The sequence below is a fragment of the Brassica napus genome, unplaced genomic scaffold (genome assembly GCF_020379485.1).
Source record: "Brassica napus cultivar Da-Ae unplaced genomic scaffold, Da-Ae ScsIHWf_2861;HRSCAF=3643, whole genome shotgun sequence".
Classification (NCBI taxonomy): domain Eukaryota; kingdom Viridiplantae; phylum Streptophyta; class Magnoliopsida; order Brassicales; family Brassicaceae; genus Brassica; species Brassica napus.
The window spans coordinates 5,172-20,549 of record NW_026016113.1 but is presented as its reverse complement, the minus strand read 5'-3'; the positions used below and the strand labels follow the sequence as shown (position 1 = coordinate 20,549).

Here is a 15,378-nt window from a genome sequence, read left to right as displayed (position 1 = left end):
AAATACCATAAAACAAGATTTATTCGATATTTATGTCGGATCCGGATAGGTTCAGGTTTTCGGATTCAGTTTAATTTTCCCAGCCCTAGGTTTGAGTCTTGTTTTAGCCAATATTCTGATCTTGTAATCTATCAAATTTTAAAAATTTAAGATAGTTTAAAGTTTACAGATTTTAAAGTTTTTGCAGTATGCATTGGATTTTGAGTTCAATCATTTATTCATGAGACTCTATAAGAAATTATTTGAAATCCATCTAAAATACAACAAATTTTAAAATCCTTAAAAGTTAAATAACACTAAATTTTAAAAATTGGATCTAAGTCATTCATTGAATAACACTAGATTTTAAAATATAATTTATAATCATCATTTGAATAACAATGCATTGTATTTAGATTTTATATCTATTAAAATACATGATTGAATAACTCCACCTTATAAATTTTCTTATATTTTAATATAAATAAATAAATAAATATATATGAATATTCATTTTCAACACGTACCCGATTCCTAATTTTTCTAAAAAAACTCGCATCTACGTCTCTATACGGTTCTGCATCCACGTACCGGTTCTAACTGAAGACCGTGAGAGTGGAGGTAGATCTGCTTCAGTACAGAGAGAAAGATCAGATGAAGCTACTGAAAGAAATTATTCTGGTTGTTGTTCAAAAGAGAAGTGTTTCCAGGTTATTGTAAATGACCAGACTTCAGAGAATGGGAAGGGAAGCACAACATTACAGTGATGAATCTATTTGTGTTTGAAAGATTGAACAATTGAGGAGATTGTAGAGGCAGTAAAAGGCTAGGTAGATTTGCAGAAAACATGGTGAAACGGTGATATGAGTCTTATGTATAAAGACATGTACATTAGGTTCATGGAGACTAAAGCTTTGGTTGAGAGAAAATTGATCGTGAAGGGGTAAAATGACTTTTTAGGAAGATAAAAAACATTTATTAAGTACCAAAAATCTGCTTATATCAACTATCAAGTTTAGCAATTATCAAGTTTCAAATATACAATGAACCGAGCAATTAAATAAAGCTATATCTATAATCTCATATCAAAAACTATCCCAAATGAGAAAATGTTCCATTGCAGGTAATATCAGCTTTTTACTTTTTCAACTAGGTAGTCATACAATTCCATCTTTCCTATCCTTGCTTTAATGTGAATGGAGTGTATCCAGCCTGAAACATGAACATTCCTTTGTGTAAAGGGAGGTTTATGTTGTTTCAAAAAGCAGAAAATATCAAAGTACAAACCTTGTCAGTGATCTCTAATGTTGTGTCATATGTCTTGAAGATCTTAGTGATTTCCAAGCACCGATTGCTTGCAGCAAAGTGAAGAACAGTCCAACCTGCTTTATCCATGTTGTTGATCATAGAATCATCTGCACTTACTAGCATTTTCACTACCTGCAACCAGGAAATGATTACACAACTTCACAGTGTGAATGATCTAGTAGATTAATAGCACCACTACAACCTACGATTACATATTCTAAATCCCCTAACTTCACTACCTCAAGACTAAAGTGACAAAGTCCGCTAACTTCTCCTTACAGTACACACAATTTTTTCAAAGGTTTCTAACCGGTTAAAACCAGATTATGCAGTTAACTTCATTACCTGAAGATTCCACTCACAAAAAGCATTTATACGCTAAGGTTTCTCATCATTTGATACAAGGGAAATCACTTTTGTTTTGTAAGACTTCACATCATGCATAAGAGGGCTTTGACCCTTTTTATTTGAAACATCAATCAATGCTCCTATTTTGTAGCAGATAGTCACAATTCTCCAATTTTCTTCGGTTAGTTGCTATGTGAAGATGTGTCCTTGAGTCTGTCAATGTCATTTATTTCGGCACATGTCATAGAACACATAAATAAAGATTTTTTGAAGCTGACTATTCAATAAAGAAAGAAACGAAATAAGTTCAATACCTTTGTTGATAAGTGTTGACATAAGCTCTAAATTACCAAACCTAGCAGCTATATGTAGACTCTCGATTATATTCTACCATGATTGCTCTATCTTGTGAGAAGGTAATACATTGTAGATTTTATTGTGTGTCATCTTGTCTCATTGGTCTTTAGCAGATGTCCAAGGCTAAAAAGGAGAGGATTTAACGTAAAGATGTACATAAAAGAAAGAAAAAAGAAAAGAAAAGAGAGAGAGAACCTTGGCTTCAAGTTCTTCACACTTTCTCTTCCACTTTTTAAAATGACTTTATCTATCTATATGATAATATTTTGTTCCTTCTTTGTGCATTTTATATAAAGATTCATAAAATTTAAAGGAAATCGTGTCTATTAAATTCAATTGTATTCCTTTAAAATCTAAAATAAATCTTTTTGAGAAATGCATTATAATCTTCAACAAATCATTTAAAATACTTAAAAATCTATTATTTATATCTTCAGTTAAATTTTTTAAAAATTTGTTAAATTCTTGAATCTAATACCATCTCCAGATACATAGCCGAAAGAATTATTATAATAACTAAAGAAAAATTATTTCTAATACGGCTCTAGCTCACCTTTAACAGTCTGTCATTCTCTCATAGTAATGCTATGTTTCTTTTTTATTGCTTTGTTTCGTCTCTTTTCTACTCTCTATGTTCGCAGCCGAGATATTTTTCGGAGGTATGAAAATTCTTCTCTTTTAATAATTTTGTTTGCATAATCTAAATTTTGGGACTTCAATTTCTTTCAAGTTTCGATGTAATTTTACTGGGTTATCTTCACCAAACTTCGATGTTTGTCTTTTTATCATTAATTTATGTCCATGTCGTTCTCTTGTGTGGCTTTTGTTGGTAAATGTGGTCAGAATCACTTATGGGTTTCTAAAAGTTTCATTAATTTTACCTTCTCTTATGTCTATGTTGTTCTCTTGTTTGGTAGATTAGATATTTATGGGTTTCTCATAGTTGCATTCTTTTCATCTCAAAAGCTATGGATTTATGATCAGAAATTGCAACTTTTATCTTTTTCCAACTTGGTTCAAGATTCGTTGTAATTTTACTGGATTTTCCAACTTTCATGTTGTTCTCTTATGTGACATTTGTTGGTAAAGATGGTCTGAATCGCTTATCGGTTTCTCAAAGGTGCTTCTTTTTACCTTCTATCTGTGCGTGTTTCATCTCCAAAAGCTACGATCATAAATTGTAACTTTTTTGTTTTAAATCTCAAACTGATCGAATTAGTGTGTGTATCCATCTGAGATTTTTTGTGAGTTTTATTTGTTGTTTCTTTGCAGTCAATATATGGATCGTTGATGTAGACTTGGCCCTTCTTGCTCTGCAAAATGATGATGAAGACTTGGTCTTTTAGTAGAATAGGATGAAGAAAATAAACTTAAGAGCTATATGGTTTTGAATCATACTATGCTTTGAGAGCATTCTATTTTAGAGTAATATATAGAAAAAAAAATTATAGAGTACCAGTTGAGATGGTTTGATTAGGTCGTAACTTTTATTGTCAACAATTTGAATTTCTTAAAAATGAGAAATTAATAATTTTATTATAATAAATTAATTGGCTATTAAGAAAGAGTCACGTGGTAAAAGAATGTATAATAAACAGATGAAAGAAACCGATTCTTGTGTTCGTTCACCCCTGCTTTTCTATTTCTTTCTAACCTTTTATCGTTATCTGCGATGGAAGTGGCCTTGAGATCAGTATCTCTTGTGTTTTCTTTCAACTAATTTGAGACATTCCAAGAACATGTTTTGTATACACCTATTAAATCCTTAAGATGTCTGTCCCAAATAAATTGTGAATGTAAAGTCCACTACTCATGACTATTAAAAATATCATTCCGTATCAGTCTCTGTGTTTCTAATGTTGAGTCACTCTTGTTGAGCACAAACCGTTCAACACACTTTTGAAAGACAAGCTCGTTTAAGCTTGTCTTGGAGAAATCAATTAAGAGATGGTGACAAAAGGATTTAATATCATTAAGATTTCTTCAACATAATTTACACTGTAAAAATCATACATCTTAATTTTATAGGATCCAAATAGAACACAACAAAACTTTGAATACCTTTATGTGTGATTAGCAATCAAGTTTTATAAAGTATCCCGTATCCGACTCATCAAACCGTTTGAAATCATAGTTCGTTCCTAGCTTTCTTGATGGGATAAGTGAAGACACGATTCGTTGTGGCAGTGAATGAAAAGGGTCCCAACGTGGTTCCCACAGATATTAATGGTGGCCTGATTTCAAAATTTGATTGGCCCCCTCCAAATGTCAAGTTGATTGACTCACTCTCTCACTCTTTATCTAACCCACACGTTTCCGTTTTTCACAGTTTCATGATGATGCCAACAAAATGTTAAAAGGAATATTTTTATTGATTTGGAAAATAATATTCATGGCAGGAGTGAACTTCATGTGTTTTGTCTTAACAAAACAGGTATTATGATTAGGCTTATTCCGACCATACCTTCCGGTCCATTTTGTGCACACGTGGCGGCTTGCTATTTGTAGGACGTGGTGATGACAAACTAGTTACAAAACTATCCGAGTCGTGCTTTGGTGCTGCTGTTGACTTGTGAGGCACAAAAAACCCTCGTTGTCTTTTTAGGGACATAACCGTAGTTCCATACCATTTTTTTTTTACAACAATAATAACTAAACTATGAAATTTGACCTATACCATATACCGACGCTTTTTATAAACTTCCTTTTCCTTATTAGTCATAACCCAGTTATTATGAATAAACACGACTATTTTTTAACGAAAACACGATATATTAAATATTTCTTCCGTTTTTTTTATATAAGTCGTTTTAGATAGATTTTTACGTTTCAAATTATATGACGTTTTCGATTTTTTATGTAAAATTTATTAACACTTAGTGTTATATGACCAATGATAATATACATTCTATTTTATTATTGGTTGATTTGTTGTTAGATAAATAATTAATGATGTTTTTGTTGATAAAATATAAAAAAATTAATGATTTCTTAATCTATGTACACAATTCTAAAACGATTTATATTAAAAAAATGGAGGGATTAATACGTAACATAATTTATTAACATAGCTAGTTTCTTTTTATTAAGAATTCAAATTTTGTGTCTATAAACTATTAAAAAAAATTATTGATTGAACATTTTTGCATGAGCTACTTCTCTTAGAATAATTCAAATAAGTTCGGAATTTCACTTTCGATGACCACCTTTAATAGTATTATCTTTTTAGCATTCAAAATGAAAGATATGTCATTTTATATCTAAAAATAAATAAACCAGAAAATAAAAGTAATGTAAAAATGAAGAGGGAAAAAGACAAGAGAGATTACTCGTTCATAACTTCATATCTGCACCGCAGACTTTGTACTGCAAAGGCAGATTTAATAATTTTCTAGCTCTGCTTGAAATGAAGACAGACAAAATAAAATCTCAAAATCTCTCCACTAAAGGTTGCAGAAGAAATATATACATTAAAAAAATAAAAAAAAGGCAAAGTGCAACTGAAACACGACACGAATTGTGTTAAAGAAACAAAACAGAGTTTTAGAAAGAGAGGAAAGTAAAAAGATCTTTCTTTTTGTGAGTTGGGTTTGTTAGATTTTATCCTCGTTTGTCTGAAAAAATCGTAGTCGATGGCAGAGAATGAAGAAGAACAACAAAAACAGTCTTTGACGTCGAAATCATCCACCGGAGGAGCTTCACGGCCGACGATTTCGCTTCCTCCTCGACCGTTTGGGGAAATGTTTTATAGCGGTGGCGTTGGATTTAGTGGATTCAGTCCTGGTCCCATGACTCTCGTCTCTAATATGTTTTCTGATCATCCTGATGGATTCAAATCCTTCTCTCAGCTTGTCGCCGGAGCTATGGCTTCTCCTGCCGCTGCTGCAGTCGTCGCTAGTGCTCATCAGACACCTGTGAGCTCTGTCGGTGGTGGCGGTGACAGTCTTCTTGACCCGAGGTTCAAGCAAAACAGACCAACGGGATTGATGATTACACAGCCACCGGGGATGTTCACCGTGCCTCCGGGACTAAGTCCGGCGACGCTTCTGGATTCTCCCAGTTTCTTTGGTCTGTTTTCACCCATTCAGGTGTTGCTTTCATTTCAAGATGATTTATTTTTTGTCTTACTTTGAAATTCTATTTTTAGTAACTGGAAGTTTAGGGCTTTTATGCGTTCATATGACTTTGACTTTTTGGGCATTTGAATCTATGAGAGTCTCTGTTTATAGTATATTGAAAGTAAGAAACTTTCAGACAAATAAGAGTATCTTCAATGTCAAAAGAGAGAACCATAATCAACTCTTAATGATCGATCATTAGTATTGTTTCTAGCGTTAATATTGACAAAATCTTGATCTTTTTTTTTAATCCTTCGACGATGTCATTAGCTAATAGAAATGTGAATTTTTACGTGTAGGGATCATTTGGTATGACACACCAACAAGCATTAGCACAAGTCACTGCACAAGCAGTTCAAGGCAATAGTATCCAGATGCAATCAGAATCTTCTACACAACAACAAACTTTATTGACTGAGGTTCCCTCGTTACCAGCCCCGGCTCAGAGAGATGACTCTGAAGTATCCGTCTACGAGCATCGGTCGCGGCCTCAGAATGCTGCTGATAAACCAGCTGATGATGGATACAACTGGCGGAAGTACGGGCAGAAGCAAGTCAAAGGTAGCGATTTTCCTCGGAGTTATTACAAGTGTACGAATCCTGCGTGTCCTGTCAAGAAGAAAGTGGAGAGGTCTGTCGATGGACAAGTAACGGAAATAATTTACAAGGGTCAGCACAATCATGAGCCTCCACAAAACAATAAGCGCGGGAGGGACAATAACGGGAGTTGTAGCAGTCTCAACAAGACTAAGAGAGACCAGGAAACAAGTCAGGTGACAATAACGGAGCAGATGTCTGAAGCAAGTGATAGCGAGGAAGTTGGTAATGCAGAAACTAGTTTGGGAGGAACACACGAGGATGAGCCTGATCCCAAGAGAAGGTTACAAATACTAAATGCGACTGTTTCTTTTACATTCATCTCTTATGAGTTTTTTTTTTCTGACAAGATTTAAATAAATTATTTTATTGTTGCAGAAATACGGAAGTCCGGGTTTCAGAACCGGTTTCTTCATCGCATAAGACCGTGACAGAGCCTAGAATTATTGTCCAAACGAGGAGTGAAGTTGATCTGTTAGATGATGGATATAGATGGCGCAAGTATGGTCAGAAAGTAGTCAAAGGGAATCCTTATCCAAGGTGAGACATATAACCAAACCAAACCGGTCAATGAGTTCTTACATTTTCATCAGTCTTTTTCTCCTTAAAACGCGTTTTGATGTATTCACAGGAGCTACTATAAGTGTACAACACCGGGATGCGGAGTAAGGAAACATGTAGAAAGAGCAGCAAATGACCCGAAAGCTGTTATAACAACATATGAAGGTAAACATAACCATGACATTCCAGCGTCTAGAACCAGCAGCCATCAGTTAAGACCAAACAACAATCTCTCGACGGTTAACTTGAACCAACAACAGACCGTTGCGCGTCTAAGGCTTAAAGAAGAGCAAATCACTTGAGAAAAAGAAAAATACTTGTGCCGTTTCATTTTTGGTTAATGAACCTGTTTAGTTTCATGATTACTACATTACCACATGTTTCTACAAATAGAAACTTTGATAATAGTTTACATTTTGTGATCAGATATTTTTTGTGATAGCAATGTTTGAAAGAAAATGAAATCTTTCATGGAAGATGATTAAGATCTTTAAAAAATAACATGATATTATTATTCAAAATAAACCACTCATATTAATTTCAATATAAATTAAAAATAATTTAAAACTTAAAATGAAATCTTTTAATAATTTATTATAATATATTTACTTTATACATATTTATTTTCATGAGTACGGAAAATTACCTAGTAATAAGTTAAAACAGTTAAAATAAATAAATAAAATAAATAAAATAAGAAGAATACTAAAATAAAAAAAATAGGAAAAGTAGTTCTAATAAATAAAAATAACTGAAATAAAGTAAACTAAATAAATAATGTAGAAAATATAAAAGAACAAAAATGAAATAATTCTAATAAATAGAAAACTTAAAATAAATTAAATTAAATAATTAAAAAAAAAGAGAAACTCTAAATCATTTATCTTGTGTCTGTTTTCAAATATTCTACATATCACTAGTGACAGTGATAATTTTCGACTTATGTGTCTTTGGTGATGGTTTCAGATGACAGGTATACAAAAGTGATGGTTTTCTCATATATCATCCGTGACGGATTTTGTGTAGGAACTGTATTTTACTACCATAACACAACTGATATTTGTAAAGAATAATAGAACATAAATCAAAATTACAATACCGAAATATAAGAATAAAGAAGAATTGCAGAGTCAAGATAATTAATTTTTTTCCTTAAATTTTTAAACGCTCCGTAGTGTGACGGTTTTATAGCGTTTAGATTCGCAGGATACAACTGCAGCATTGTTTATGTTTACCATCACCGAAAAACATAATTTATCGACTCTAATTTTGTGTTGTACTCTCAGATTCAAAAAAAATAAAAATAAACGTAACTATTTTGAGTGGGAGAAATGTTTCTTGATTGTATGAATGTCTGTCTTTTCTATAATGCTAGCAAGCTCTTTTATAGAAAAATCATGAGAAGCACAAGTTTTATTTTTTAACACAAAAAATGAAACTTCTATGGTGCACTAATGGAGTTTTTAATTCTTGTCAATTATTATGTGAATTTATTCCACATTTTGAACAAGAAATTAAATAGTAAAATTATTATTGTTTGACCAATTCAAACTAAATAATATACTTTTAAAAGGATATTTTTTAACACAAAAAATGAAACTTCTATGGTGCACTAATGGAGTTTTTAATTCTTGTCAATTATTATGTGAATTTATTCCACATTTTGAACAAGAAATTAAATAGTAAAATTATTATTGTTTGACCAATTCAAACTAAATAATATACTTTTAAAAGGATATTTTTTTCATATTTTATTAATATAAAAGATCAATATATATTTGGTTTATAAGATTAAGTTAATGAACATAAAATCCAACTAACAAATCAAAAAATCCAAATACAAGTTCAAATATCCAATGTGTGTATTTATTATTTTATACAAATTTTTCAAATTACACACATTAGACCTTCATTTCTCATTCAAATAAAACTTTATTTTTGACATATAAATACAATATTCATAATATTCAAAAAATAGTTCCAACATTTTGACCCAGAAATGGTGACAAAGATCTATCGAGAACCATCATCGGCAATATATCGAGAACTGGTAAAGCCAAAGACGTTTTCTGATAGATTGTTGTCACCGGATCTATGTCAAAAGCTTACCTCTTAAATTCAAATATTTAATAACGGCCTCCTCCATCGCCGGACTGGAATGAGATTGTAGCGCGAATCATGGCAAGGTCTGTGGGGAGTTTGCAGTCCATACTCTTGCGGCTAGCATTTCAGGTCTCTATCTATTATCTATGGAAAGAACGGAATGAGAGACGACATGGACAGCCTGCAAAGCCTGTTGCTCAGTTGGCGAAGTTCATTGAAAAGACTATAAGACAAAGGATCATGTCTACAAAGTATTATGAGAAGCAGAAACTCAAAGGACTAATGCAGTGTTGGTTTAGTGCAAGGCAGCCATAGGAATAACTAGGTTTCATAGTTTGAGTTATGATAGAATTTTTTAGTTATTGCTGTACATAAACATTCTTTTTCCTGATGATCAATAAATTTAACATTTCATCAAAAAAAAAAAAAAAATTTAATAACATTCTGAAACCTCCATACAATTGGCGTTACTGATTCTCGATACATCTCCATGGCAGTTTTCGATAGATTTCTGTCACCGGTTTTGACACTTATAGTTCTTTTATTTAGTTTACTTTTCTTTTTAAAAAATCTATTTATCTGAATTATTTTATATATTTTTATCTTATAGTTATTATATTATATTTACTTTATTAATTTATTTTTAAAGATAATTTATTTTATTTTTTCTTTGTTTATGTTATTTTAAATATTTTTAAATGATTTTTTATTTATAATTATAATTTTAAGAAAATGAAAAAAACTGTCACATTATTATTCTTATCTACATTATTAGTCACATTTTTGATGTATTAAACATATAAATTAGTTTCAAAGTTTAATATATTAACTAGATCTCGATCCGCGCAACCGCGCGGGTGTTTATTTTCATTTATTTTTATATACATTTTGTTTTCAATTCTATATTGGTATATATTAATATAATTTTATCGTATATTTTAAAACATAATAATTTTATCGTATATTTTTTTTATTGAATTGGTTGTTTCAACATATTATTTAGTTCCTATAATCTAGAAAGTGAATTATTTAGATCTATAATAATGATAATATTAAAATTAAATGTAACATAACTTTCTAGTAATAGGTCCATTAAGTCCATTTTTAGAAAAATCACAAATGAGTCAAAGTTGTGAGTTCTCTTTTAATATATAAGATACCTAAGTTTAAGTTTTTTTAAAACTTTTCATACTTAGGTGGTTTGACACAGAAAAAATCGTGAGCTACAAAATTTTTATTGGGTAAATCCTTATAAACAATTGAATAAATGTTTTTTTTAAACTAAAAAGACACACAATAAAAATGACCAAATTTTTTTTTATCAAAGAGGTAAATGACAACAATATCATTACTCTATAGACATATAAATATAATATATAAATTTTTATTGTCGAAAAAACTTAATTCAATATAAAACTTTTGTGTCTTTTATTAGTTTTTACTATATTAATTTAAATCTGAAAAAACTGAAACTTTTTAATATTATTATTTTAAATCTTAAATATATTTTTTGAAAAAATATTCTAAACCCAACTACTCTCCAAAAGCCTATCCCCAAATCTAAATTGTATGTATAGATTAGTTAAACCGCATAAATAAATGTTTTTCACCTCCTTAATCAAAATTTAATTTGGTTATTTTGACCATTGTGTAATATATTCGTCATAAAAAATTAAGATTATCAGAGTGTATTTCTCAATTTTGTATTATTGGCTAATAAATATCAAATAATATATTTTAGTTTCAAAAGAATTATATCATTTGCTGATACTGGTATGCTTACTCGAGGACGCCAACACCGGTCGGACGACTCAAGGACGCCAACACCGGTTGGATGACTCGAGGACGCCAGCTGTTTATGTTCAATGTCGGTGACTTAGTTTAAGAGAGTATTTGCAAGATTATAAATATTTGATAGAATACATTTACCCAAAATTAAAATATATCACATTGTTCTTTGATATCTAGCATTGCTGCTCCTTGCATAATTTCGTATTGTACGTTCCTATTCACTCGATCGATGGAGTATTCTCTACCATGGATGTCCATCGTCAAGTGTTCTTCAATTACCGGGGAGAGGAACTGCGATACAACTTCATTAGCCACCTCATTAAAGCCTTTGAGAAGCACGAGATCAACTTCTTCGTAGACAAATACGAGCAGAGAGGCAAAGATCTCAAAAATCTGTTTGTAAGAATTGATGAGTCGAGAATCGCGCTGGCCATCTTCTCTACCAGGTGTTGTATACTACTCTACTTATTATGTATATACTTTAGGAATATTTAACAATCATCATCATTTTCAAATATAGGTACGCGGAATCAAGCTGGTGCATGGACGAGCTTGTGAAGATGAAGAAGCTTGCGGACCAGAGAAAGCTCCAAATCATCCCAATCTTCTACAAAGTGAGTGCAACAGACGTTAGAAAACAGACAGGTGAGTTTGGTGAAAACTTCTGGACGCTTGCGAAAACTTCCAGTGGAGATCAGATCAGGAAATGGAAGGAAGCCTTGGAGTGTGTATCCAACAAGATGGTACTTCCCACTCAATACTCATTCTTCTTGGATGTTTCAAGTTCAAAATGTGAAGGATATTTATGAAATAAACTAATAAAGTATACTTATTTGGCAGCTCTGAAGCCGATTTTGTCAAGGAGATTGTTAAGGAGGTCAAGAGAGTTATAACAGCAACTGGTTTAGAGGAAGAAGAAGATATTCATTTAGAGGAAAAAGGAGAAAGCTTGAGAACTGCTGATAAGTATAAGCGAGGTTACTTCCGTCAGAAGAAAAGGAATTTGAATGAGGAGCGAGGTGACTTGGAGGAACGAGCGGGGGAGATTCAAAATGAAGAAATTGATGACGTGGCAGGGAAGGGTGAAGATCGAGAGACTGGGAATGAATTAGAGTCTTTGCAGTTGGAGTTCAAGGACGCAGAGATGACTGTTAAATACGAATAGAGTCGTTGCTTTATGCTTTATGCTTTGTATGTGGATTATAGACGCCATGAGTCTAGAGACGATCGTTATGAGGTCGTAGATGAAGATCAATATCGTTATGAGATATTGATCGGAATCTGAACTACAAAGCTTCTTTTCTCAGTTTATAAACGAGTACTTCTCTTTACAAATCTTTCTACCTACAAAACTCTATCATTGGTGCGGTGAAACGGTTCGATCTACAAAGCGACGATGTCTTCGGCGAAATCTGGTTACTCTGAGTCATCTACGGAACCGACGAAGCAGATCCAAGGTCAGGTGACGTTTTTGATGGGAGCTTATGAGAGATTGTGTAGCGATGCGAAGCTGAAGGATGAGCGCTTCGATTCGCTGGAATCGAGAGTCGGTTCGTTGGATACTAAGCTTTCATCAATGGATTCCAAGCTCGATTCAGTGCTCAAAGCGTTGGGAAAGCAGCCAGTGGTTGATCGATCTCCGATCGACACACCGCGGCGGGATCCAGCATTTGCGTCATCTCAATCGCAGGTTCGAAATTCTTCTTTCGATCGGGTTCGAGATCATTCTCCGTTCGACTATAGAGGTGAACACTTGAATCTGGATAATCGTGAGAATATGTTGAAGAAAATCGAGATGCCGTTTTGTGATGGTACTAGAGTCTCGGAATGGATGGTGGATGTTGAGTATTTTTATGAGTTAGGGAGGTATGATGAAGAGGCGAGATTAGATCTGGTTCCATTGTGTTTGCGTGGGGCACTGAAGAAGTGGTTTGCGTGGGTGCAACGTCGTGGTGGTTTTCGAAGTTGGAAGGATTTTAAGCAGCGTATGTTTGTGCGTTTCTCAGAATCTATTGAAGATGAGCCAAGTACTCGCTTGTTCTCCATCAAACAAACTGGTACGGTGGCTGAGTATGTTTCAGAATTTGAGGACTTATCAGCTCAAGTACCTGGGTTGGATGATCATCATCTGGAGAGGATTTTTTATATTGGATTGAGCAGAGAGATGAAGGAAGTGATACGGATGAAGGAACCTCAGGGACTTTGTAATTACATTGCGGCGGTGCTGAAAATGGAGTCAAGTGCGTTCTGTAGAGTGGTGGGTGATGTGTCTAAGGGAGCTGTGAAACAACAAAATACTGGGAGTAACAATACAACTCGCACTGGTGGATATTACAATAATAACCAAAAGGTTTTGGCGTTGGATGCGAAACCTTTGAAGGAGAACAATCCACCTGTGAAGACATTTCAGCGCCCAAGACAACGCCATTCTGATGCGGAGCTTGATGCGATGAGGAGACAAGGACTTTGCTTCAAATGTGGCGACAAATGGTCTAAGACGCATGAAGCAATTTGTCCTAAGAAGGAGTTTAGGGTGCTGACTGTGATCAATGGTTTTGAAGTGGAATTAGTTGGACGTGAGGAAGAGGAGGAGTTGTGTGAAGAGGAGGTTGTGACTGAGTTCAAAACTTTATCGATGAATGCGTATCTAGGCATTGATGCTCCTAAAACAATGAAGTTGTTGGGAAGAATTAACAACTCTGAGGTGCTTGTTATGATGGATAGCGGGGCTTCACATAATTTCATTTCCCCTCAGGTTGTGAAGAAGTTGAGGTTGTTAGTAGGTGAGGACAACAGTTTGGATGTTTTACTTGGCAACGGCGTGATTGTCAAGGCGGTGGGGGTTTGTAAGGGTGTGCAGTTCCAGTTGAACAACTCGAGTTTCTCGTCTGACTTTATTACCCTGAAGTTGGGATCAGTCGACGTTATTCTTGGAGTTCAATGGTTGGAGACACTTGGGAAGTGTGAGATGGATTGGAAGAAACAGGAGCTCTCTTTTATTCATAATGAGGAACGAGTAACAGTATGGGGTGACCGCAGCTTACATTCTCCTCGTTCTTCTTTGGATTCGCTTCAGGCAACTTTTGCTTCCTTACAGGAGAAACAGGGTGTTTCTCTGCGAAATTCAGAAGCTAGAGCTCTTGTTAGTCAGAAAATGTCTGCATTGGATGAGTTGTTGGAAACTTGGGAATCAGTTTTTGCGTTACCTCAAGGGTTACCACCTATACGGGGTAATGAGCATTCGATTCAATTGCTTCCAGGGGTCACAACCGTGTCGGTACGTCCTTACCGTTATCCTCATGCGACGAAGATGGTCATGGAGAAAATGGTCTCGGAGATGTTGGACGCTGGTATCATCAGACCAAGTACAAGCCCTTTCTCTAGTCCTGTCTTGTTGGTGAAGAAGAAGGACAATACTCATCGTTTCTGTGTCGACTACAGAGCTTTGAACAGAGTCACTGTCTCTGATAAATTCCCTATTCCGGTGATCGACCAGCTGTTGGATGAGTTACATGGCGCTAAGGTTTTTTCGAAACTGGATTTACGCTCCGGTTATCATCAGATTCGCATGATTGAAAAGGATGTTGCTAAGACTGCTTTTCGAACTGTGGAAGGACATTATGAATTCTTGGTCATGCCATTCGGTTTGACAAATGCTCCTGCTACTTTTCAAGCATTGATGAATAAGCTGTTTAAACCTTTTCTGCGTGACTTCGTTCTTGTGTTTTTTGATGACGTATTGGTGTATAGTTCATCAATGGAGCTTCACCTGCAACATTTGGAGGCTGTTTTGCGAGTGTTTCAGGAAAATCAACTTTTTGCTAACCGGAAGAAGTGTGTTTTTGGTATGGATCAGGTAGAGTACCTTGGCCATATCATCTCGGGGGATGGAGTGGCGACGGATAGTACAAAGACAGAAGCAATGAGACAATGGCCTATTCCTAAAACCGTGAAACAGCTGCGTGGATTTCTCGGTTTAACAGGCTATTATAGGAAGTTTGTGCGCAGTTATGGGATTATTGCTAAACCCCTGACGTGTCTCTTGAAGAAGGAACAATTTGTTTGGGTACAGGAGGCTCGTTTGGCATTTGAAAGATTGAAGGAAGCAATGTGTTCTGCTCCAGTGTTGGCTTTACCGGATTTTGAGAAACAGTTTGTGGTGGAGACAGATGCGTCGGGTGTAGGTTTGGGCGCTGTCTTGATGCAAGATAAGAAG

General features: G+C 34.2%; 2 protein-coding genes across 2 annotated transcripts; both read left to right on the top strand.

Moving 5' to 3' along the window:
• The first annotated feature begins 5,259 nt into the window (after positions 1-5,259).
• On the top strand, positions 5,260-7,744 carry LOC125602468 (probable WRKY transcription factor 3). Its single transcript, XM_048774092.1, has 4 exons — positions 5,260-6,080; positions 6,410-6,990; positions 7,086-7,247; positions 7,339-7,744. Exons 1-4 carry the CDS (start codon positions 5,625-5,627, stop codon positions 7,568-7,570), a joined length of 1,431 nt encoding a protein of 476 aa, XP_048630049.1. The 5' UTR covers positions 5,260-5,624; the 3' UTR covers positions 7,571-7,744.
• Positions 7,745-11,408: 3,664 nt separating this feature from the next.
• On the top strand, positions 11,409-12,327 carry LOC125602471 (disease resistance protein RBA1-like). The gene is made up of 4 exons (XM_048774096.1): positions 11,409-11,608; positions 11,683-11,807; positions 11,851-11,905; positions 12,003-12,327. The coding sequence occupies exons 1-4, from the start codon at positions 11,409-11,411 to the stop codon at positions 12,325-12,327; spliced, it is 705 nt and encodes a 234-aa protein (XP_048630053.1).
• The last annotated feature ends 3,051 nt before the right edge of the window (positions 12,328-15,378 follow it).